Source organism: Muntiacus reevesi, chromosome 11 (genome assembly GCF_963930625.1).
Source record: "Muntiacus reevesi chromosome 11, mMunRee1.1, whole genome shotgun sequence".
NCBI lineage: Eukaryota > Metazoa > Chordata > Mammalia > Artiodactyla > Cervidae > Muntiacus > Muntiacus reevesi.
Window position 1 is genome coordinate 49,448,962 of NC_089259.1, and position 25,317 is coordinate 49,474,278.

Sequence of the window (25,317 nt, forward strand, 5' to 3'; positions counted from 1 at the left end):
TTAACTCTGGAGAGACTCTGGAGCATCCAACTATCACTCTGTGCTGTTCTCATGATACTTTGTTAAAAAGATCAGAGAAAGTCTGCTCCAAGTCTCTCTCTTGGTGGAGGTCCATCACAGATTTCTATTGCAAAGGAAATGTCATTCTCCTCACCCTTTCTTTTAACCTGGTAACTTTCTACCTGTTCACACCTTTTTATTTCCAGAGCTTCTGGGACAGGAACTCTGATGTCAGGTCCATTTGGGTTGGAATCCCAATTGTGCACTGGCTATGTTACTTGAGGCAAATTACTCATCCTAAAAACCTCCTTCCAAAAAGAGTGAATTTCTTTTCCTACTTTCCTTGTTTTCTTTTTTTATTAGAGGACATTACTCAGCTATAAAACAGAAAGAACTAATATCACCCCCTCTCCAGATTTCCAACTCCTGCACTGCCTTCTGCAAAAAGACTCTGACTTCATTGAAATCATTTGTTATAAAGTTTCCTTAGGTGGAGAAGGAGGATAATCACAGTATCAGCCTTAAGGCATTATGTGGGTCTAAGCATAATACATGCATGGGTGCGTGCTAAGCCGCTTCAGTCGTGTCTGACTCTTTGTGACTCTATGGACTGTAACCCAACAGGCTCCTCTGTCCATGGCAGTCTCCATGCAAGAATACTGGAGTGGGTTGCCACACCCTGTTCCAGGGGACCTTCCCCGACCCAGAGACCGAACCCATGTCTCCTGCAGCTCCTGCAATGCAGGCGGACTCTTGACTGCTGGGTCACCGGGGAAGCCCTAGGCATAATACATATACAATCTAAGCTGAAGAGGGCTAACACTATCACATGACCAAGTATCAGTGGTGAATTCTTTTTGTTGGCTTTTTTCTCTTTTCTTCTTTCTTCTTCTAGTTTGTCATCCTATTTTCTGATCTGCATTTTTTTTTCTTTTCTTTTCTGTCTTGTTCTTCCTAAGTCTCTTTCATCTCTGCACCACCTCATTCCAGTTGCTTTGCTCACACAATCTTTCTTAGGGAGAGTTAGCAGGGAGTGGTAACCCTTAGCGCTTATTAGGTATGTCGAGAGGCATTTTGTCCTTGGGAGGGAAGAGAGAGACCCACAAAGTCTTTTTGTCAGGAGGACCCAAAAGATGGAGAGGAGTGCAGCTTAGCTGGGAGGAGGCCCAGGGGAGTCTTAGAGTTGGGCTAGGAGGAGCTGGGGCTGCCTGGCTCTGGGGGCAGGGAATCACCTGGTGACCTAAATCTCTCAAGGAAGTGCTATTAATCAAGATAGAAATTGAGAAGGACCAGAGGGAGATGAAGAGGATCTGAAAAGGGACAACTTGAAGAAATAGGGGATGTTTGATAGTTTCAAATGCATCCAAAGAAAACCATGGAAAACTTGACTGGCTTTGTAATTCAGAATTTAAGAAGACCAATTTTTTCTAAAATCTAAATACACATGCCTTTGGGCAGAAGCTGTAGAATTGGGTACAAACTAGCACTTTCTGGTGTTTGGTCATTAAGAGGAAATGAAAGAGAGGCCAAAAGTTGAAAAGATTTTTTTTTTCCTTCTACCATATTGACTTTTTTTGGCCATGCCACGTGGCTTCCCCAACCAGGGATCAAACCCAGGTCCCTGCAGTGGAAGTGTGAAGTCCTAACCACTGGACAGACAGGGAATTCCCTCCCTATTGACTTTTGACAACATGATTTCACATCAGAATTTTCAACTTAAGCATTTGGTGATTTAAAAGGGAATAGTTTCTGTAGTTCCCGGCATAATAGAGACACATCTTTTTACACATCTTTGCCCACAATATTGCACATTTAAAATATAGTTTTTGGCATATGTGCCAGTAACGGAATTTTGAGAAGCCAAGATGACAGTTGCATCTTTCTCATGAGAAGTTTAAAACTTGATTGGAAGGAAGCCAAGGACAGCACTTAGAAATAAATCTAATTGGCTGAACTGAGACTATTGAAGTGTGATTATCTGGGTGTTAAGTAAATATGAAATGCAGCATAACCTCAGCTGCTGAAATAAATAATTTCTTTTAAAAATAATATAAAAATGAGGTTTTGCTTCATGTATTTCTTGATATTACCAATTTGAAAGGTTTTTAATCTCCAATCCATTCTACAAACAGGTATTTGTTTAACAAAAGCATTATTCACAGGGACCTATATTGTTGATCCATTAATAGCAGTATAGAAAATTTCCATATGTAAAAAATGTATATTCTGGTCAAGATGCAAAGTGTTCCATTGCAGTAAAATTTCTGTGGAATTAGAGGTTGATGAGAGAGGAGCTTGCACCTTAAAGGTTTTAGACTGGAGCTCCTAGAAATGGTTCTAGGGCCACCAAATGGGCTGACATAAGGAGATAATTAGGGTGCTGTGGCCAATGGGTCCTAAGGAAAAATAAAAGGGCAGATAACCCTGAGGAAGTTTGTGCAGTTGTGAGTGAAACATGTAGATTTGATGAAAAAAAAATTTCTCCCACAGTATTAGTCATTTTTCACTTAAAAAAAAGCTCCTGCATACTTATTAAACTATTATCACTTAAAAATAGAATATATTTTCCTGTCTCATTTCACATCAGAGTTTTCAACTTAAGCATTTGGGGGTTTAAAAGGAGTCAATGGACAGCAAGCAGCTAGAAAAGAGTATAAAACATTATCAAGCCACTGAGTAGGGAGAGAGATTCAGAGAAGGAGTCGGGTGAGGAATACTGCCAGGCCACTCATGGCATCACTGTGGTCACGGGAGGGGAGAGGCTCGAGGTTGAGCTGCCCAGGGGTGAAGGAGCAGCTATTTACTCCTGCTGCTCCTCCCAGCTCCTCTCCCATTATCTCCCATCTCCCATCTTTTGGAACTTGTGGCCACTTCCTGCATATCTGGGGTTGACTGCATCACATGATACTTTGTGCAACATGTAGTATCGTGCACTGGGAAGACCCTGGCGTTGCAGTCATATAGACCTAATTGCAATTCCTGGCTGTCACTTCCTCTGTGACCTTGGCTGGGTTATTTAGCCTCTCTTGAGTTCCTATAATTAGAGGTAATGATACTGACCTGGGAGGATTGGATAAGCTGATGTGCACTAAGCATGTGGCACAATCTGAAGCAACATAGGAGCTAAACACGAGATCCTTCTTGCTAGGGGCATCAAACACACGGACGTGTTGCAAGAAATAGTGTTTTACTAATGAAAGAGTCACTAGTATCTCATGTTTTGAAGACCACCATGGGCTTTTAGACCTTCTGTTTCAGACCTACACAATGACCTTGTAACAGGCAAGAAGAACAATAAGCTTTAGTAACAAAAATATGAAAGAGTAATCTCATGAAAAACAAGGAGGTTTACTTTTCTCTTGCTCAAAGTTAAGAATTAGATCATCTAGGGTTGTCTGGCAACTCTGTAAGGAGCCCTGCCCCTTCTAACTTCCTGTTCTGCCATTGTTAGTATGTGACTTCAGTCCTGAGGTTAGTTCATGGTCCAAAAATGGCCACTCTTACCTTCAGTCTGGCAGTTTCAGAGATGGAAAGGGCGAAGTGCAAAAGGCCTAATTCTTCCCAGGAACTTTCATGAAAGAGGGAACAAGTTGAAACTGGGGTGTCCCAGAGAAAGCAAGTGAGGTCATTGGAAGCTATTCCTAGAAAGTATCCCAGAGACTCTGGGGATGGAGCCAGAGAGGTGTTTATGGGATACCAGAGGCTAATCATTGGCAAGGAGAGAGCAGTAAGGGCCCTGATCTTGTCTGGATGTAGGAGCTTATGACTCCTTCTGGAGAATGCCTGGCTACCAAAGCGTGAAAATATCAGATGCTTTAGCAGGATCTGATGAGAGCCAGCCTTGAATATAAGGTGTGTATGTGTGTGTTAATCCCTCAGTCATATCCGACTCTTTGTGACCACATGGACTGTAGCCCTCCAGATTCCTCTGTCCATGGGCTTCTCCAGGCAAGAATACTGGAGTGGGTTGCCATTCCCTTCTTCAGGGGATCTTCCTGACCTGGGTTTGAACCCAGGTCTTCTGCATTACAGGCAGATTCTTTACCATCTGAGCCACCAGGGAAGCTCAAATATATGGAGTTGCTACATATTACCACATTCCTCTTTCCATGGGATTTCCCAGGCAAGAATACTGGAGTGGCTTGCAATTTCCTTCTCCAGGGGATCTTCCTAACCCAGTGATTGAACATAGGTCTCGTATATCTCTTGCACTGCAGGCAGATTCTTATCTGCTGAGCCACTGGGAAAGAGTAAATATAAGGTAAATAGGAGGTGCTGTTCTCTCTGCAACTGCAGGAAGCCCCTGGCAGAGAGGAAAAGATGATGAACCTTGAGCTGGAAAACCTCAGGTGGAGTCCCAGCTTTGCCTCTCAGCCACTGCTCAAGCCATGTCTCTGCTAAGTTGGGATTATATTACTCGTAGAACATGGCTATGGAAATGAAATGAGATAATTTATATATTACTGCAACATCATCTACAGAATTATTATTGCCAGAACTCTCCTCTTTCTTACCCAGCAGAGCCTAAAGGGACAACAGAAGCCTGGCTTGGGAGGAAATTGAGGTGGAATATGGGGAAGATACCAAGGAAAATCTAAAGAAACAACATCCAGCTAGAACCCTACATATGTCACCTTTAAGTCTGGCTTCTTTTGCTTACCATGTTTCAAGTTTAATCCACATTGTAATGCATATCAACATTTCATTTCTTTTAGTTGCCAACTGATATTCCACTCTATGGGTGTACCACATGCCGTGTACCCATTCATCCATTGATGGACATCTGGGTTATTTTCACTTTTTGGCTATTTGGAATAATGCTGCCATGACCATTTGTGTGCACATTTTGTACGGACGCAGGTTTGTAAGCTAGGAGGTTTCAGGGAATACACAGATGAGGCTGCTCTGCGCGTTTCTTTGCTGCAGTGATTCCTTGAGAAGCTGTTCTGGTTCCCCTCCTGCCAGGCACTGGGGGCAGAGATCATGCGACTCCAGAGATGTCAAGAGTCAGGCAGGCCCTGCTGTGTGCCTGCCCTCTCTCAATGTGAGGCCAGGTACCTGTCCTGTCTTGCAGTGACTCATCCCAAGCATTATTGCTGGTTGCCGAGGAACGAGTTGGCTTCAGTTTAGAACCAGATTCTGCTTGTTTCCACTTTGGCAGGTTACATCTTCTCCCTGAGCTTCAGGCGTCTTATCTGGGAGATGGAGGTAATAGCTGTGGTGCAGAGTTTATGTGAGGGAGAGTTTATGATGCCTGTGAGGTACCCTGTCAAGAGCAGATACTATGGCTATGGACAACTGCCCTGTGCAGTGGGGCCATTAAAAAAATGAAGGTCAGAGATACGGTGGCACGAAGCTCTTTGAATAACTTAGCTATTTTAGAAATGTTTAAACTACTTTCCCTGTAAGGACTCTAGTAGTTTGCTGGGGCTGCCAAAACAAAGTACCACAGGCTGGTAAGAGAAATTTGTTATCTGGGGGATTTCCTTGGAAGTCCTAAGGTTAAGGCTCTGAGCTGCCAGTGCAGCGGGTGGGGCTCCATCCCTGGTTGGAGAACTGGGATCCCACAGGCCATGTGGTGGGGCCAAAAGTTTTTTTTTTTTAAGTTTTTAAGAAAGAAAGAAATTTGTTGTCTCATAGTTCTGGAGGTTAGAAGTCTAAGATCAAGGTGTCCTTAGTTTGGGTTTCTCCTAAGGCCTCCCTTCTCAGTTTCAGGATAGCCACCTTTCTGTCTGCATCCTCTCACACCCTTTTCTCTGTGCAGACACAGAGAAAAGATGTCTTTGTGTGTCCAAATTCCTCTTTTTATAAGGTCAAAGGAGAGGTTGGATTAGGCCTCACCCTAATGGCCTCATTTTAATGTAATCACTTCCTTAAAAGCCCTGCCTCCAAATACAGACACATCCTGAGACACTGGGGTGTTAGAAATGTTGAAAAGGACCTAACTCAGTGCATAGTAAGCATCGAGGGAGCATCCACTCTGTCCCACAGGCTGGAAATGAGAAGACACAGTCTTGGGTCTGACTTACAGGACACTCGGTCTTTTGTGAGAGACAAATAAGCAGTTAATTGCCAAATGCCTTTTCTCTGTTGACCCTGGCCTGTGTTTCATGGTTGAGTTTGCAATCTCTGCAAATACGTCACCAGCTGTACATTCAGCATTCTGCCCACGTCAGAATCCCAGTTCAGTTGGCTACGAGCCCTTCAGGTCTTTACTGGCTCAGGAAAAGGTTTATCAGAGCCCATTTAGAAACAGAAAATTGGTTAGCCAAGAGCCCAGAGAAGTGAGGCCAGACTGAGGTGAAGTGAACAAGCGGTTGAAACTGAAGTTTGCCAGGCCCTTTTTCCTTCCCTTTCTTCCAAATTTGAGGGGCCTCCACATACATGAGACAGGGTCTGCTCTACACCCCTTGCGTGTCCAGCACCCAGTGACCCAGGGTGTTCATCTCCTCCCCACACCCAACCACACCTCCTCTATGTCTTTACTTTACGCTTTCCGAGGTGATAGAAGCCTGTGTCATCATCTTGACAGACATGTCATCAAATCTGACCCTCAAAACGACCACAGTTCATCTCATTTTACACATAAGGGAGCTGAACTATAAATATCATCCCCAAAGTGACACAGTAAATAGCACACATTAGATGCAGGTCTTTCTAATTCCCTGATGGCGAGGTGGTAAAGAATCCATCTGCCAAACAGGAGACACGAGTTGCCCCCTGGGTTGGGAAAAACCCCTGGCAAAGGAAATAGCAATCCACTCAGTATTCTTGCTTGGAGAATCCCACGGACAGAGGAACCTGGCAGGCCACAGTCCATGGGGTCACAAAAGAGTCGGACAGGAGTTAGCAACAACTGGTAGGTCAGACGGTAAAGCGTCTGCCTACAATGCGGGAGACCCCAGTTTGATCCCTGGGTCGGGAAGATCCCCTGGAGAAGGAAATGGCAACCCACTCCAGTATTCTTGCCTGGAAAATCCCATGGACCGAGTAGCCTGGTGGGCTGCAGTCTGTGGGGTTGCCAAGAGTCGGACGTGACTTCCCTTTCCCTTTCACTTTCTGATTTCACTGAGAACTTCAGACTCTCTGCGGAGTGAATAGCTGCCAGTCTTATCCTGGTTGTTAGTCTGAGGTTGGGTCCCCTTGAAGCAGTGCCTGAGAGGCCCTTGGGTGCCTGTGATTTATGAAGGGTATGTGCCCAAGAGAAGGAGAAAGCGAAGAGGGGGGAGGGTTGGGGAGGCAGGGGAATGAGCTGGGCAATGATGCACCCCCTGCTGGCCTCATGTCTGCCATAGTGAGGGCTGAAGCTCCAGTCGCCTGCAGAAGTGGCTCTGCCTTCCAGGGTAGTCAGTTGCTGGCTGCTGGTGTAGTGGATGAGGGTGTATAACTGGCAGCCCCAGGAGCCAAGGGCAATTTCCCAGAAGAGATGAAGCTGTGAGCCCATAGTGCCAAACACTAGGCTGGTAAAGTCACCAGCAGCTTCCAATTCTCACCCACTCTTGGGGCACTGATATTCTAAATGAAGACACCAGGCAAACAATGCCTTGATCCAGAAAATGTATCTTTACCTCTTCAAGTCCTATAGCCAGTTATTGTAGGAGATATATTGGAACCAGAGGGTGGGGGATAGGGGCTTTATAACCCCCACATTAAACCTGTAAACTGCTGTCTGATGATGCAACTGTAAGTCTCAACTCATTTATAGTTTGACAAGGTGATTTTTGTGTACCTTGTTCAGATGATCATCACAACCTTATAAGGTAGGTAGCAGGTTTCTTTAGCCCATTTTACAGGGAGATTAAGTAGTTCAGAACTTTGATGTTATGAAGCTGGGCCTAGGACTTGCTTCTGACTCAAGATGGAGGACCACTCCCACATTCCGTACACCGTCTGGTGGGATGGACTCTGCAAAAACCCAACGCCCCACTGAGGGTGACCAAGTCATCACTATTGGCCCAGGACTTTTCCAGTTTAAAAACTGAGAGCCCCACATTTGTGGAAATTCAGGGCTGACTTCTCTGTTAAGCAGAAAGGCCACACCTGGGACTCGCAATACCTGTAGGGCCCCAGAACAAACACTTGTCATATTATCTTTCTTGTCTCCACCTCCTGGTTCAGTGCCAGGCTCTCAATGCATATTTAGTCATTGAATAAATGAATTAACTGATGGGCTGATTCAGTCAATTGCTTGTCCTGTAACCTAGGGGGCACTAAATACTCCTGATTTCAGTATCTTCATCTGTAAAATAAATACATTGGAATAGACGAACTCTCATGTTCTCAGGAGACAGTTTATATCATGTATTTGTTATACCAGGTTATGGGACTGTCCGTGTCATTGAAGAATGTGTCTCACTAGCAATGAATGAGCCCCTTGTTTATTCTTTGTTAAGTCATTGTCGTGTTTTTTCCCCATCCCCATTTTTCTTTTAGGTCCTAACTGGAAGGCAGCATGTCCAATTTCACCTTGAGAAAAACATCTCCCACAGGAAATGGTAATGTAGATGGTGTTTCCCTTACTCAGAAAACTTAAACATCTGGGGAAAACAATCCATAGTTCCTAATTTTTTCATGTAGCTATGAAATGCTTAGAAGCAGCAGTCTAATTTAATCAACATGGCCAAAGTTAGGCTTAAAATAAAAGTCAGAGCGCTGTAGACTTAACTCATCTAATTGCAACTCAAAGATTTCTTTTAAAAATCAAGTATAAGTGACCTTCTGTATTTCTGACTCCCATAAGATCAAAGAATCACGTTATTTATAATCAGAAGCACCAGGACTTATTGAGTATTATTTATAATCAATAATAAGTAATAAGTACTTCCAAAACAGTCTTGTGTGCCCTTCGAAGGCATATTTCTTTCTGAGCAAAATGGCCCACCCACTAAACCCAGTATTGATTTAGCTGAGGCCTGTGGTTCTACATTCCCAGCTGCAGGGCAGGGCTTCATAACGTGCACAGGTAGTTTCAGTTGGCACCTGAGCAGTCTTATATGTTATGTTATCTTTGATGATAGGTGTGGGATTTGTTCTTTCTTGCCAGTGCATCCTACTTTGAAACAGTATGGGAGGTTCCAGCCTAGAAGATGGAGGCTGGACCATCAGATGCACCTCTCAAGATTTCCAAGTTAGCAAACACACACTCAATTCCATGGCACTGTATCTCTTGAGGTTTCATTTTTCTGTTGTTAGATATGAGGACTACCATGCAGGGGACCACACTGAGGCAACAGGGTTTCCAAGAGATCAACAAAAGAAGGACTTTCTTACAGGATAATAGCTGGATAAAGAAACGTCCTGAAGAAGAAAGGTAAGAGGGCATGGGGAGGGAGGGGAGGGGAGAAGGAAGAGCTATTCTCCATTTGGGAAACTAATGGTCAACTGAAAGTGGATGCTTTTTTTTTTTTTTCTAAAGCACTTTGTTGCTTGGCCTCATTTTTGGTAAGATTTAGTTAGCATACATTGGTTATATCAGATTTTTAACAATATCTCTACCATCTTAAATATCCACATACCTAGAAGAACATGAGTTGTGAGTGAGAGAAAGCAGAATTTCATTGTTATGAGTAGCATAGACATTGATAATCTCAGGGAAAAAAAAAGACATTCCAGTTTCCAAAAAGGTAATGTTTAGTCTATGGTGGGGATATTCCTGGTATATATTGATCATGTCAGTTGAAACAAACAGAAGTATGATTCTAAATTTACAAATTTAATAATAATTTATCTGAAATTTCCTTAAGAGCAAGTGAAATAGATAAATTATTGGCTCGTTTTAGTTCCCACTGGCTGTATACCTCTAGGTCCAGGAAGGTACTAAATGCACTGTCACTTCGTGAGTGAAGACATTTACCACCAAGAAAGTATTGTCTGTTTTAAGCATTATGTCTATTAGCTATATGTTTAAAGGTTTGAAGACCATGTCCCTAAACATATTGCCTCACTGCCAGCGCAGATTTATAATAGATATTTGTCCAACCCAGATATATTTATTATAAATTGTTTATATTATATATATACACACACACACACACACACACACACATGCACATACATGTGTGTGTCCTTAGTCACTCAGTTGTGTTCGATTCTTCCACTCCATGGTCTGTAACCCGCCAGGCTCCTCTGTCCATGGGGACTCTCCAGGCAAGAATACTGGAGTGGGTTGCTATGCCCTCCTCCAAGGGATCTTCCCAACTCAGGGATCAAACCCAGGTCTCTCACATTGCAGGCAGATTCTTTACCATCTGAGTCACCAGGGAAGCCCAATAATACTGGAGTGGGTAGCCTATCTCTTCTCCAGGGGAGCTTCCTGACCCAGGATTGAACCGGAGTCTCCTGCACTGCAGACAGATTCTTTAACAGTTGAGCTACCAGGGAAGCCCATATATATATATACACATATGTGTGTGTATATATATATGTATGTATATGTATATATATGCATATACATGCATATGCATATGTTCTTTGATTCCCTCTTACATGTCAAGTTAGATGCTAGGTACTTTACATATAAAGCATCACTAAATCTCACAACTTTCCTACAAGGTAGGTATTACATTCTCATTTTGCAGAGAGGAGTCTGAGGCTCAGAGAAGTTAGGTAACTTGTCCAAGAGCACACAGCTATTAAGTGGTAGAGCTGAGAGTAATATGACCCATTGTCTTTCCGTTACACCAGTGGATCTCAGTCAGGGACAATTTTGCTCCCAGGGGATGTTTGGCAAGGTCAGGAGACATTTATAGATGTCAAAACTGGGGACATGGTACTCCTGACATCTAGTCAGTAGAGACTAGGAATGCCACTAAAAAACCTATTAATACAATGCACAAGATACTTACTCCTCACAACAAAAAATGATCAAACCCATAATATCATGAGCACTGAAGTTGGGAAGCCCTGCATTACAGGATACTTACTCCAAGTTTTCTACTAAACTGTCCATGCATGGTTGTAATTGGTGAACAAAAATGTCTATTAAATTCTATTATTTTAAGGAACTATAGGGGTATTTGGAGATACACTAAGTTTCGGAGATAGCACTCTTAGACAACAATCCGTTCCACACGCTAAGTTTTGGAGTTAACACTCTGGGATGACAATCATTTCCTTCTATAAAGCAACATTTACTGCTTCTCTTGAAACCTATTATGACATTTCTATTTTTCCAAAGTGACAGAGGGATATCAAAGGTGAATTTGGCGCTGCTAGTATTTGCACAGATGTGGGGAGATAGAGATGTCTAAGACAATTTACAGTCGGTAGGAGCGATGGTTTTATGTCAGACACACTTCCTTAAAAAGGCCTAGGGAAGCTTGGACGGTGTGACAGCTTCTCAGTAAAGGGGAAATTGGCTCTGGTACTTCCCCCACACTCGCTGGCCCGGTGCTGGGCTCCTTGCTAGGATTTTTCTTCAGGCAAAAAGTGCATCAGTTGTCTGCTGTTCTCCCCCAAGTGTAGGGAGGGGATACCGGGAATCTGGAGGGTTCTCTTGGGATCTCTGAGGGTGTATATTCACTAGAATTGTTTCAGTTTCACTGTTCATCTTTCTTTTTAATTATCTACTACAGTTCTTTTATAGCTTAATTGTCAGTGGTTCCAGAGTGTTGAGTAACATTAGTGGAGCAGAACCAGGAGAAATGTGATATTTCAGGTTTGGTTGGGTTCACATTAAAAGGTTCAGATGCTTACTCTCTGCCTTGGCTCAAGGCCAAAGTTTTTACTACATGTTTTGACATTTCCTAACATTGCCTGTGGGCTTCCCAGGTGGCGCTAGTGGTAAAGAACCTGCCTGCCAATGCGGGAAACATAAGAGATGCAGGTTCAATCCCTGGGTTTGGGAGGTTCCCTGGATGAGGGCATGGCAACCCATTCCGGTATTCTTGCCTGGAGAATCCCATGGACAGAGGAACCTGGCAGGCTGTAGTCCACGGGGTTGCAAAGAGTCAGGCATAACTGAAGCAACCTAGCACATACACACACAACATTGCCTGTACTTTCAGGTCCACTGTACAAAGTAAGAAAAATATAACTTTAGGATTTTATGGATGAAGGCCTATTGCATGATTGACCAGTAGGAAAAGCAAAAGTTTGAAATATAGAGATCTGGGTCCTAAACCCACCCTTGTCACTTGCTAATCTTTTAGCTTTAGGAAAGCCACAGACTCCCTGAGCAATTTTCTCATCTGTGAACTGGATGAGTGTCTCCCTTGCCTAATTTATAGGGTATTTTAAGGACCAAGCAGAACACACTATACAATCTCATGGTTCAAAAATAGGCTAAATCTGTGAACAATCAACCTTCTTAACCACAAATACTGGTATGTATTTTCCTACACTTTGTCAAGAAAAACTATCAAAGTCATCAAGTGGAAAAATTTCAGACATAACAGACTTAATTAAATTTAAAAGATGTTTGAAAAAACATTTGCCTTCCTGCAGAAAAGCATGCTTCTTTTTTTTTCCCATTTAATTTTATTATTTGGAGGCTAATAACTTTACAATATTGTAGTGGTTTTTGCCATACATTGACATGAATCAGCCATGGATTTACATGTGTTCCCCATCCTGATCCCTCCTCCCACCTCCCTCTCCATCCCATCCCTCTGGGTCTTCCCAGTGCACCAGCCCTGAGCACTTGTCTCATGCATCCAACCTGGGCTGGTGGTCTGTTTCACCCTCAATAATATACTTGTTTCAATGCTGTTCTCTCAGAACATCCCACCCTCACCTTCCCCCATAGAGTCCAAAAGTCTGTTCTGTACATCTGTGTCTCTTTTTCTGTTTTGCATATAGGGTTATCATTGCTATCTCTTTAAATTCCATATATATGCATTAGTATACTGTATTGGTGTTTATCTTTCTGGCTTACTTCACTCCGTATAATGGGCTCCAGTTTCATCCATCTCATTAGAACTGATTCAAATGAATTCTTTTTAATGGCTAAGTAATATTCCATAGCGTATATGTACCACAGCTTTCTTATCCATTCATCTGTTGATGGGCATCTAGGTTGCTTCCATGTCCTGGCTATTATAAACAGTGCTGCAATGAACATTGGGATACACGTGTCTCTTTCAGATCAGGTTTCCTTGGTGTGTATGCCCAGGAGTGGGATATGGCAGTTCTATTTCCAGTTTTTTAAGGAATCTCCACACTGTTCTCCATAGTGGCTGTACTAGTTTGCATTCCCACCAACAGTGTAAGAGGGTTCCCTTTTCTCCTCACCCTCTCCAGCATTTATTGCTTGTAGACTTTTGAATAGCAGCCATCCTGACTGGCATGTAATGGTACCTCATTGAGGTTTTGATTTGCATCTCTCTGATGATGAGTGATGTCGAGCATCTTTTCATGTGTTTGTTAGCCATCTGTATGTCTTCTTTAGAGAAATGTTAAAAAGATCATACATCATGACCAAGTGGGCTTTATCCCAGGAATGCAAGAATTCTTTAATATCTGCAAATCAATCAATGTAATACACCACAATAACAAATTGAAAGATAAAAACCATATGATTATTTCAATAGATGCAGGAAAAGCCTTTGACAAAATTCAACATCCATTTATGATAAAAACTCTCCAGAAAGCAGGAATAGAAGGAACATACTTCAACATAATAAAAGCTGTATATGACAAACCCACAGCAAACATTATCCTCAATGGTTAAAAATTTAAAGCATTTCCCCTGAAATCAGGAACAAGAGAAGGGTGCCCACTCTCACCACTACTATTCAACATAGTTTTGGAAGTTTTGGCCATAGCAATCAGAGCAGAAAAAGAAATAAAAGGAATCCAAATAGGAAAAGAAGAAGTGAAACTCTCACTGTTTGCAGATGACATGATCCTCTACATAGAAAACCCTAGACTCTACCAGAAAATTACTAGAGCTAATCAATGAATATAGTAAAGTTGCAGGATATAAAATTAACACACAGAAATTCCTTGCATTCCTATACACTAACAAAGAGAAAACAGAAAGAGAAATTAAGGAAACAGTACCATTCACCACTGCAACAAAAAGAATAAAATACTTAGGAGTATATCTACCTAAAGAAACAAAAGACCTATACATAGAAAACTATAAAACACTGATGAAAGAAATCAAAGAGGACACAAATAGATGGAGAAATATTCCGAGTTATGTATTGGAAAAATCAATATTGTGAAAATGAGTATACTACCCAAAGCAATCTATAGATTCAATGCAATCCCTATCAAGCTACCAACGGTATTCTTCACAGAACTAGAACAAATAATTTCACAATTTGTATGGAAATACAAAAAACCTCAAAGAGCCAAAACAATCTTGAGAAAGAAGAATGGAACTGGAGGAATCAACCTGCCTGACTTCAGTCTCTACTACAAAGCCACAGTCATCAAGACAGTATGGTACTGGCACAAAGACAGAAATATAGATCAATGGAACAGAATAGAAAGCCCAGAGATAAATCCACGTACCTACGGATACCTTATCTTTGACAAAGGAGGCAAGAATATACAATGGAAAAAAGACAACCTCTTTAACAAGTGGTGCTGGGAAAACTGGTCAACCACTTGTGAAAGAATGAAACTAGAACACTTTCTAACAGCATGCTTCTAATATATACAAAGTAGTTGGCTGAGCGTTCCCACACTCTGATGAAAGAAACCAAAACCAAAAAACCAAAGAGCAAACACTCATTCTGTTGTGGAATCACCTGGAAATCTCATGGCATAAATCAGAATAATGGTCGTTTGTACTCCCAAACTTGTTTCTTTTCACCGTGTTCTTTCAAGTGGTGACTGGTTAAAATAAATGCATAGTTGTATTCTTACGCCTGAAGTAAAATGAATTAACTTTGCCAAGCATTGCGAGCTCTTTCCTGTCTGCCTTATTTAATGCTTACTAAAGACTGTGAGGACTTTTCATGTGACTTCATTTTGTTCTTTCTCTGCAGAGATGAAAATTACGGTAGGGCGGTGCTCCACAGACATAATTCCCACGATGCCTTGGACAGGTAGGTCTTTCAGACAAGTTACATCATTAGCAGAAACACAAAGACAATTGTTTCTGAGAGTAGACTTGTTCAAGGTTGAATACTGGTGCCTAGCCACAAGCTTTCCTGACAATCTGGGCACATGAAGGAGAATCTGATAACATCAGGAATTTTCACAAAGCAAACTGTGCTTCTCCAGCTTTATGCTCCTAAAATACAGCTTGGAGGTGTAGAATCATCAATCCACTTCTCACCTTACCAAGGTGGCCTTCCTGACGGGAAAGAGCAAGAGCTCCCACAGAAACATGATGAGATAAGATATTTCCGAGCCTTAGAGAAAGGGACCCTAAAAGAGAAATAACAGCTGAGTTCACTTACTTTATAGGACAGTACGTTTCTTTTCTGTGGTTGGTGACTGCAGGCATGAAATTAAAAGACACTTGCTACTTGGAAGGAAAGCTATGACAAACCTACACAGCATATTAAAAAGTAGAGACATCACTTTGCCAACTGGGTCCATAGAGTCAAAGCTGTGATTTTTCCAGTAGTGATGTATGGATGTGAGACTTGGTCATAAAGAAGGCTGAGTGCCAAAGAATCGTTGCTTTTGAATTGTGGTGCTGGAGAAGACCCTTGAGAGTCCCTTGGACAGCAAGAATACCAAACCAGTCAATCCTAAAGGAAATCAGTCCTAAATATTCATTGTAAGGACTGATGCTGAAGCTGAAGCTCCAATACTTTGGCCACCTGATACAAAGAACTGACTCATGGAAAAAATACCTGATGCTGGGAAAGACTGAGGGCAGGAAGAGAAGGAGGCAATAGAGAATGAGTTGGTTGGATGGCATCACCGACTCAATGGACATAAGTTTGAGCAAACTCCAGGAGATAGTGAAGGACAGAGAAGCCCAGTGTGTTGCAGTCTATAGGGTCTCAAAGAGTTGGACATGATTTAGTGACTGAAAACAGCATTTCTTTTCAGAAACTCCTAGGCATGTGGAAAATCACTAAATGATACTCAGTGGCCAGTGGCCAGGCAAATGTAAATTAGTAGGAAAATTTAAGCAAAACTCATAGTCACAATGATGTAAATAATCTAAGACTGATAAAATGAATAGACAATATTCTTACTAAAGCACACTGATACTAACACACATACAAACAACCACACCCAGCAGAAGAACCTAGTTATTTCTCAGACAAAAGTTCTGTCTGGTTCAATAGCCAGTGTCTACCACCAAGGCATACTTAGTAAAGGACTATGATTGTTTTTTATGGTGGGGCTTTAAAAAGATAAGTAGACATTGTAAAGTAAGTTGTTGTTTAGTTGCTGAGTTGTATACAACTCTTTTGTGACCCCCCATGGACTGTAATCCACCAGGCTCTTCTGTCCATGGAATTCTCCAGGCCAGAATACTGGAGTGAGTTGCTATTTCATTCTCTAGGGGATCTTCCAAACCCAGGGATCAAACCCATGTCACCTACATTGACAGGTGGATTCTTTACTACTGAACCACCTGGGGAGCCCCCAAGTAACTATACTCAAATAAAAAGTAATTTAAAAAAAGTTAAGTGGACACTTTGAATATGTCTATTTTGGAATTTTTATCATGAATTTTTTAAACCATTTAAAAAATGTTCAGAATTTTGACGTGTTCTAATTGCCAACAAAGGTCCATCTGGTCAAGGCTATGGTTTTTCCAGTGGTCATGTATGGATGTGAGAGTTGGACTGTGAAGAAAGCTGAGCATCGAAAAATTGATGCTTTTTACTGTGGTGTTGGAGAAGACTCTTGAGAGTCCCTTGAACTGCAAGGAGATCCAACCAGTCCATCCTAAAAGAGATCAATCCTGGATGTTCATTGGAAGGACTGATGCTGAAGCTGAAACTCCAATACTTTGGCCACCTCATGTGAAGAGTTGACTCATTGGAAAAGACCCTGATGCTGGGAGGGATTGGGGCAGGAGGAGAAGGGGACAACAGAGGATGAGATGGCTGGATGGCATCACCGACTCAATGGACATGAGTTTGAGTAAACTCCGGGAGTTGGTGATGGGCAGGGAGGCCTGGTGTGCTGTGATTCATGGGGTCACAAACAGTCGTACACGACTGAGCGACTGAACTGAACTGAAGGGTCCTGAGTTTACTCCCCTCTACATGAAGTATCCCATTGGTTTTTGGGTTCCCAGCCTTAGTTCTTCTGTTTGACTGTTCTGTGATTTAGCTGACTATCCTGTGACCTGTCCTGAGTCTTCATGATTTTGAAGCTTATGTTCTTGTTCTCTGTTGGCCCTCTCTTACCAAACAAAGGGAACCTGATAACTTGAATCCAGGCACTAGTGGAAAACACACCCTCCATTGTATTTGCCGTTCTCTGGAACTATTAAAGAGCATACTTGTTGTGAAGCATGACCAGGAAAACTAAGATTTGTGTTCTCAATATGTTTCAAGATGGACAGCATTCTGGCTAAAGCAGCACATTGAACTGTTTTATCTTCACTATTAAAAATCTATAACCCTGAGACATTTCCCCCAGACTCCTTGCCTAGTATCTCAAATGACATCTTTATAAAAGGTAGTGTAGGTTATTTTTCTCCTTGTATTTACTCAAACAGATGTCTGTGTGACACTTCCATCCTTCTGCAGAGGTTGTGTCCACTTTGGTGTTCACCCAACACCACTTTGGAGCACCTACTGTGTGCTGACACTGTGCCAGGTGCTGGGAATACAAAGATGCATCAGACACCAGCTGTGATCTTAAGGCACTCTCCTATTTCATGGAAAAAGATGGATCCATAGACACAAATACTCAGATTTACCATGGAAAGTGCTTGTAAAAGTCTGGGCCATGCTATGGGAAGAAGCAGAGGGTAACTCTGGCTGAAAGAGTGGGAGCCCTCCCTGAGGAAGTGCTCATTGGTGTTGCTGTTTGAAGGATGGAAGATGTTTCCAAGTAGGAAAGAGTAGCTGGTGAGTGAGCGGCTGGGAAAGAGGCACTTCCAGCAGAAGCGATAACATGCCCAAGAGTTCCACGTGAGCAGAGACTGAAAATAAAGGAAAATAAAGAATAGTCTCGTCATGCTAGAAGACAGGCTTCATAGGACGCACAAACAACAGGATATTTTACTATGTCCTTTCTCTGTGAGATCATTAACACGTGTCAAAGGAGGCAGAAAGCACAACAAATAGTACCAGTGGAGATGCCCTTTGGAGCCAGACAATATTCTGCAGTCTGGGAACAAAACAAAACCCTTGCTTCCATAAAACTCCAAGTGACTCAAGTGAAAGTCACTCAGTCGTGTCTAAGTCTTTGTGACCCCATAGACTGTACAGTCCATGGAATTCTTCAGGCCAGAATATCGGAGTGGGTAGTCTTTCCCTTCTCCAGGGGGTCTTCCAAACCCAGGGATCGAATCCAGGTCTCCCGCAGTGCAGGCAGATTCTTTACAAGCTGAGCCACCAGAGAAATCCAAGAATACTGGGCTAGGTAGCCTATCCCTTCTCCAGCGGATCTTCCTGACCCAGGAATCGAACTGGGGTCTCCTGCATTGCATGCGGATTCTTTACTGACTGAGCTATCAGGGAAGCTTCCTGGTTAAAGGCAGAGGAGGGAGAGATTGAATGTAAATGAACACAGTGTTGTATGTCCTGTGGTGATAAGTACCTGGAAGAATAAAGCAGCTAATGAGACAAAGCAATGGCATCTGTGAGGGGCTATTTCCTGGATGGGGGTCAGTTCCATCTGCACCCATGCATTACACCTGCTAATGAGTCTCACTATGACCTCATTCTGAGTTTCCTTAAAAGCACGAGAGATTGCATTAGCCATTTTTTATAAACATTATTCTTTCCTTAACAAACACTATTCCCTCTCTCTCTTCATTCATGTCTGTTTATCCTCCAAGTCCCAGCTCAATGTGTATCTCATCCAGGAAGCCTTCTCTGATCCCCACCTCTCCAAACAAGCTTTCTCAGCTTCAAACTCCCTTGTACTTGACCTGAACCTCTTTTCTGATACTGACTGCTTTCTATACTTGGACGTACAGGTCTTACTTGTCCCACTAGCTCTGTGTGTGCAGGGTCTATAGTTAATTCATAACTCATTCCTCAGCTGATGATATACTGCTGATAATATATTGTCATCAGTACAGCATATGGTTTACCTGCAAATATTTGCTAAATAAAGCTACACTACATCAAGTTAAAAATTGCATCTTAAATAGTATACTGTTTTGGTACATTTTCTGATTCAGTACCTTTGATCTGTCAGCTTCAAATGATGCTTTGAAATGCAAATACAGTCAATCATGGTAGAATTCTCCAAAGAGCTTACTCTCCCTGTATCACAGGGTTAAGACATTGAACAGGCTTTTCTTGCTGATTGATCAGTCTGATCAAGCTATCTCCAGTGCTTTGATGATCATGGTTCCTTCTCTAATTTTTTTGTCTTCTATCTGCTCCCTCTTTTTCAAATTATCCGTCTGTCTCAGCTCTCTGCTGCTGTCTCTCCTCCCCCTGCTTCTCCCAGGCTCCCCTCTCTTCTCTTCTTCCCATCCATACTTTCTCTCTTCTACCACTTTCCTCTGTTCATTTTCTTCCTATGTTTCCTGTTTCTCTCTTTTCTTCTCTCTTGCTCCCTCTTTCTTCCAGCAAGGCCTCTTCTTTCAACCCTGTCCACGGTGCTGAATTGGTATGTAGCTGTTGTGCTGGCGTAAGGCTCTGATGAAGCTGTAAACACAACCGAGCTGATGAGAAGGGATTGAGTTCATATTATATAAAAAATCAACAACAACCCTGAAAGCGGTACTTATGAGTAATTAATTCTTTTGCATGTGTGTTGCTTGTTTCACATATCCTTATCCTTGATTTGAATATGTTACATTGTAATTAGATTAATTGGATCTAAAGAAGAATTCTTTTATTAGCATGGGGAATTGGGTTTGCTAATTTATCCTACTCAGGTCAAAGCCTGGGATAATTTTGGTACTCCAAATATGTCTTTTCTTGGTAACATATATATCTCCCACTCCAACAGGCCAAGATTTTACCAAATCTGTGAAAGTTGTGTAAACTATTTTTTATAATTTATTTGATCTTCCTATAATTATTTTTTGCTACAGGAAAGCAAATGAGAGGGAAGAGCCAAAAGCCACAATCAGTCGGTACAGATCTGATGACACTTTGGACAGGTAAGGTGTTTTGAACCAGCAAGTGGAATGCATAACATACGTTAAATCCCATTTCTTATAAGGCATGAGACAGCTAAATGTTTACCAAAGTGAGCTTCAAACCATGATATTTTATCCCCAGGAACACGAGAGCTATAAAGATGGAATTATCTTCTTCAAAACTCACAAAATCTTGACTTGCTATGCTAGTTTCCTAAAATCTTGCTGATAGTACATCAATAGGAAAAATTCTGAAGGAACTGGTTTGAGTATAGATGGGACGGGCACTGAATGTTATCTGCTTAATTTTAAAACGAGAATATAGTTTTTTTGTGTGAGTCACCAATTCTTGTTCTAACTTCTCTTTTTCTATTCCAGAGGCAGAGAAACAGCAGTTTTTGTTTTAACTGTCTTATGGAGAGACATTTTAATAACACAGTAGTTTTGATTCACCCTAGGATAAAGACATTAGCTCTTTACTCTAGAAAGTAAAACTGTTCTTTCGGCCATGGAGTCACCACACGGCTGTACATGAGTCGTTGTGTTGTGCCTGTTGTTGACTCACTCCTAGATGGAAGGAAAGGAAGGGCTCATAAATAGAAAACCGAGGAATATCTATTCAGGTTGAAGTGTAAATGCTACAGGTCACATTTAAGTTTTATATCTGGTAGAGGTGCTTCCTAAGCGGCTCAGTGGTAAAGAATCTGCCTGCCAGTATAGGAGATGCAGGAGACTTGGGTGCAATGCCTGGATGGGGAAGATCACCTAGAGGAGGGCATGGCAACCCACACCAATATTCTTGCCTAGAGAATTCCAGGGACATGAGCCTGGTGGACTACAGTCTATGGGGTCACGTGGAGTCAGACACAGGTTAGTAGCTGAGTACAGAGTGTTTATTAAGCATAGATAAAGAACAAAGTTAATATCTTCATTTGGAGTCTAGGCATAGTGAATGTCCGAGGCCATCAATAGTCGAAACCACACCCCTGTAAGGTAAAGATGTGCTATCTTTGGAAACAAGCATGCAACTGGCTGCCCTTGCAGCACATACACCGAAACTTATGGCATCTAATAGATTCCATATTCAGACCAGGCCAATGTCAGTTAATGCATGCACTTCTGCACTCTTTATAGCCTTTTAAGTCAATCTCCCTAATAGCAACATTTCTCTTGTAATTAACAACCTTGACAAGAGTCAGTTCATGAAAGTATATACCCAGGATCTCATCTCCACAGCTCCGAGTGAGAGAGGAGTCACAGTGCTTCTGTCTGTTCATCTTGGCTTTGAGGGCTGTCCTAGTGGTCTGTTAATTGAAGCAGGAAACCCTACTTCTAGGTATGAATTTACAAGTGAGGTAATTATATCTCAAGAAAGGTAAATATGTGGGAGACCTAAGCCTTTACAGGCTGTGTGTCTGAATGTTTATATCAGGCCAGTCAAGATGGAGCCTTAGAACATCATCAGTGAACTAGACCAGCCCTCACAGTCAAGCCAGTTAGTCATTCTCAACCGCAGCAGCAGATTAGAATCACCCAGAAAGTGAAGATTTCAGTCTCTCAGTCTTGTCTCTTTACTACCCCATGGACTATAGCCTACCAGGCTCCTCTGTTCATGGGGTTCTCTAGGCAAGAATATTGGTGAGGGTAGCCATTCCCTTCTCCAGGGTATCTTCCCAACCCAGGGATTGAACCTGGGTCTCCAGCACTGCAGGCAGATTCTTTACCATCTGAGCCACCAGGGAAGCCAAATCACCTAAACAGCTTTTTGACTGCACTGATAATTTGGTTCCAACAGCGCTTCTTCCCTAAATCCTAATCTAATTAGTCTGAGGGAGACTTGGGCATCTTTTAAAGTTTATAACATGATTCTGATGAGCAGCCAAAATTCCAAACCACCAAACCAGTCCAAACTCTTCATTTTAAAACCTATAAAATGAGACCAGAGATTTCTTGCTTTATCTATACAGAGGATTCGCAGTGCATGTTTGGAAGATGAGCTACTTCCCCAGGCAGTTCCTATCCGCAGCTCACCCCCAACAGTGAACTGCATTCATCTCTCTAAGTGTGGACACAGGTGTGAGGGAGAGAACACAGAGGAGGTAAAGAAAGGCAAGTCCTGGTAACAGGAGTCAGACCCCATCATGCAGGGCACTCCAAGTGTACGAGGTGAAGTAATTTTAGGAGGAGGATGATCAAATATATTAGGAGTGTGCATGTGTGTGCCATTTTAGAACTAATGTGTGTAATAAATAAATATGAGAAAAGTCCTGAGTTACCTTTAAAGAGTTCCCTTTTAAAATATACATCTGTCGGTAAAAATGTGAAGTGTTCTAGAGAAACATAGGTAATCAATAGTATACCGCAGCATTCAATATGGCTCAAACCCTGAAGATTGGTTCATAAGAAATTTGGAAAAACCTAGGTTAGGGAGACCTCTAGTGTTATGTTGTGGAAGTGTAAGTTTTCCTTTGGTACTTTTGATCATGTTGCTGATTATATTAAAGTATTTCCTGTCTCCAAGACTGACTCCTATTAAAACAATCTATCTCATACCATAGTTGATAGAAACTTCATTTCTAAGGGAAGTACCAAGTTAATCTCCCTAAGAAGTAAGAAATTGATGAACACATTGGAATGATGGTTAAATTGACGAATACATTGGAATGATGGTTCTGTCCATTATGATTTATATTATTTATATTTATATAAATTATTATTTACATATACATAATTATTTATATATTATTTATATACTGAACCCCCTAGTGTTGTGAAAGAGATAGTGGAGGTGAAAAATAACTGAAGAAAGACATGTTGCTCATGAGTGTTGCAACAATTAGAGTACAGAACCAGGTCTGGATGACAGTGGGCCCTACTGGAAAGACTTCGGAGACAGACTGCTTCCTGGTTGTATGACCAAGAGAAAGCCACTCACATTCTCTGAGACTCTATTTATTCATCTATAAAATGAAAATAATTACATCTACCTTGTAGAGATGTTCTGAAGAGAAGAGAAAATTACATAGAGTAGTAGGTAGCTATTTTGATTCTTCCATGCTATATTGCCCACAAAGATGAACACTGTAGAATTTTGATTAACTTCATTTAATTTTAACATCACAACTCTCCTCTATTTAAACCTTGAAGATGTTTGAAATTAAAGTTCTGTTTTCTTTAGACAGATTGTTATTTTCAGGGTACCAGAGTAGCAATTTCCCAGAATTATTTTTATCTTCTATGAAGATCTCATAGATGGCTCTAAAGTCTGAGTAGTTTGCAAGGAACATTTAAGTTTTACAATTTAGGATTACATGGCATCATGTTTATGATATTCACCATGGTTTACTGCAAAGCCCTTTAAATATAAACATGTCAGAGGCTCAGTAGCAATTCGTGCAGAGAGTATACTTGTAGTCTTTGGTCTAATGATCACCTGAGTGATCTTCATGAATTTTTTTTTTTTTTTTGCACATCTGTGCAAATCCTTTAAAGCCAAAATACAGGATGCTCAATTTTTTTTTTTTTGCTTTTTTCACTACTATATCAACTTAAATACTAATCATTTGTTTATACCTTTAAATTATTTTTAAAAGGTATACATTTATAATTTAAAAATCAACAGAGTGACATTTCCATCCAGATACATTTCTCCACCCAGACACATTTTTTCCATCTTATTTCCCACTTTTAACAAAGGACATCTAGAACCAGAGGGACAGCGCATCAACTTGCTTTCTGTTTTTACCTTCTCTATGAGCTTCAATTTCAATGGTGATATTATGAGCATTAGACCCCTTACATATGACATCACTTTAAAAAAAAATCTCAATTAAAGATCATTATCCCCATCATATGATATTTTCTCATATAACAAGACACTCAGTCCTTCAGGAAGCATAACAAGTGATTCTGTTTTATTCCATTGCCCCCCAAACACACACACTAATTTGTTTAATCCAAACCTTGTTAATCACTGTAGAAACCCTACAAGTCATTAGGAAGATGGACTTTGTTATCTACTACAAGATTTTTAAGTGAACAGGTGAATATAAAAATGACTAATACCTTGAGGATGGTGGTGGTTTAGTTGCTAAGTTGTGTCTGACTCTGTAATCCCATGGACTGTAGCCTGCCAGGCTCCTCTGTCCCTGGGATGTCCCAGACAAGAATACCAGAGTGGGTTACTTTTTCCTCCTCCACATCATGAGTTTTAAATGTGGATTCATTCTGTACAAGTTAATAACTGGATTGTGAATAGTCAGTTGAGAATATGGAGCTCTGGATGATTCAATGTTCCTTCCTTTTTGCATTCAAGAGTTACCAATTTGTGTTCAAGGTATCAGCATTATGCACCATAAACAGAAATTATATGGGGTTGACTTGGGGAATTTTCATGTATTAGTGTTAGCTATCACATGTTTTAGTTACACATGTCACAATGACATCTAGGAATTGAAATCATTTTAAAGCTGGGACAAATAAGCCATATTTTTCTATCATGAGATTTTTTTTAGAGCAAGGCAAGATTATTGTCCATCTTCCCAGGAACAGTTTATATAAAGTTTATATTGTAAAGTGGATGCTGGGACTTCCCTGGTGGTCCAGTGATTAAGAATCCACCGTGCAATCCACGGGTTCGATTCGTGATCAGGGAACTAAGATCCCACATGTGGGGTGGCAATTAAGTCTGCTCACCAAAACTGCCAAGCCCACCATACTGCAAGGAAAGATCTCGCTTGACACAAGAAAGATCCTGTGTGCTGCAACTTAGACCCGATGCAGCCTAAATAAATATATAAATAAATAAGTAAAAAGAAACAGATGCTATTTGCTCACCACCATAGCTTATTTTTTTTGAATAACATGAATGATAACAGTTTAGAGAAAATTATATTAATACTAGACCCATAGTGTGAGATCAGCAGAAGACTCTTGCTGACATTTTGTTTTCCACAACCTAATTTTTCCCCATCCTAGTATTTTGCAACGTGGGGAAGGGAATGACAACCCACTCCAGTATTCTTGCCTGGAGAATCCCACATACAGAGGAGCCTGGTGGGCTGCAGTTTGTGGGGTTACAGTTTTGTGCAAGCCTGCAGAATCCAGAAGACAGCATCACATCTCAGGAAGAGCTTTCCTTCTGATGTGCTTTTCTAGAGGTTGCAGTTGTG

The 25,317-nt window shown here is 41.4% G+C and overlaps 1 protein-coding gene across 1 annotated transcript in view; it reads left to right on the forward strand.

The window, feature by feature from the left end:
- Window positions 1-25,317, forward strand: part of SCEL (sciellin) — a 204,495-nt gene that overhangs the window by 93,022 nt on the left and 86,156 nt on the right. The window contains exons 3-6 of the mRNA XM_065902111.1: window positions 8,434-8,495; window positions 9,193-9,310; window positions 14,940-14,999; window positions 20,099-20,167. Coding sequence (XP_065758183.1) covers window positions 8,453-8,495; window positions 9,193-9,310; window positions 14,940-14,999; window positions 20,099-20,167 — 290 coding nt within the window. The 5' untranslated portion in view covers window positions 8,434-8,452. The remainder of the gene's footprint in view (window positions 1-8,433; window positions 8,496-9,192; window positions 9,311-14,939; window positions 15,000-20,098; window positions 20,168-25,317) is intronic.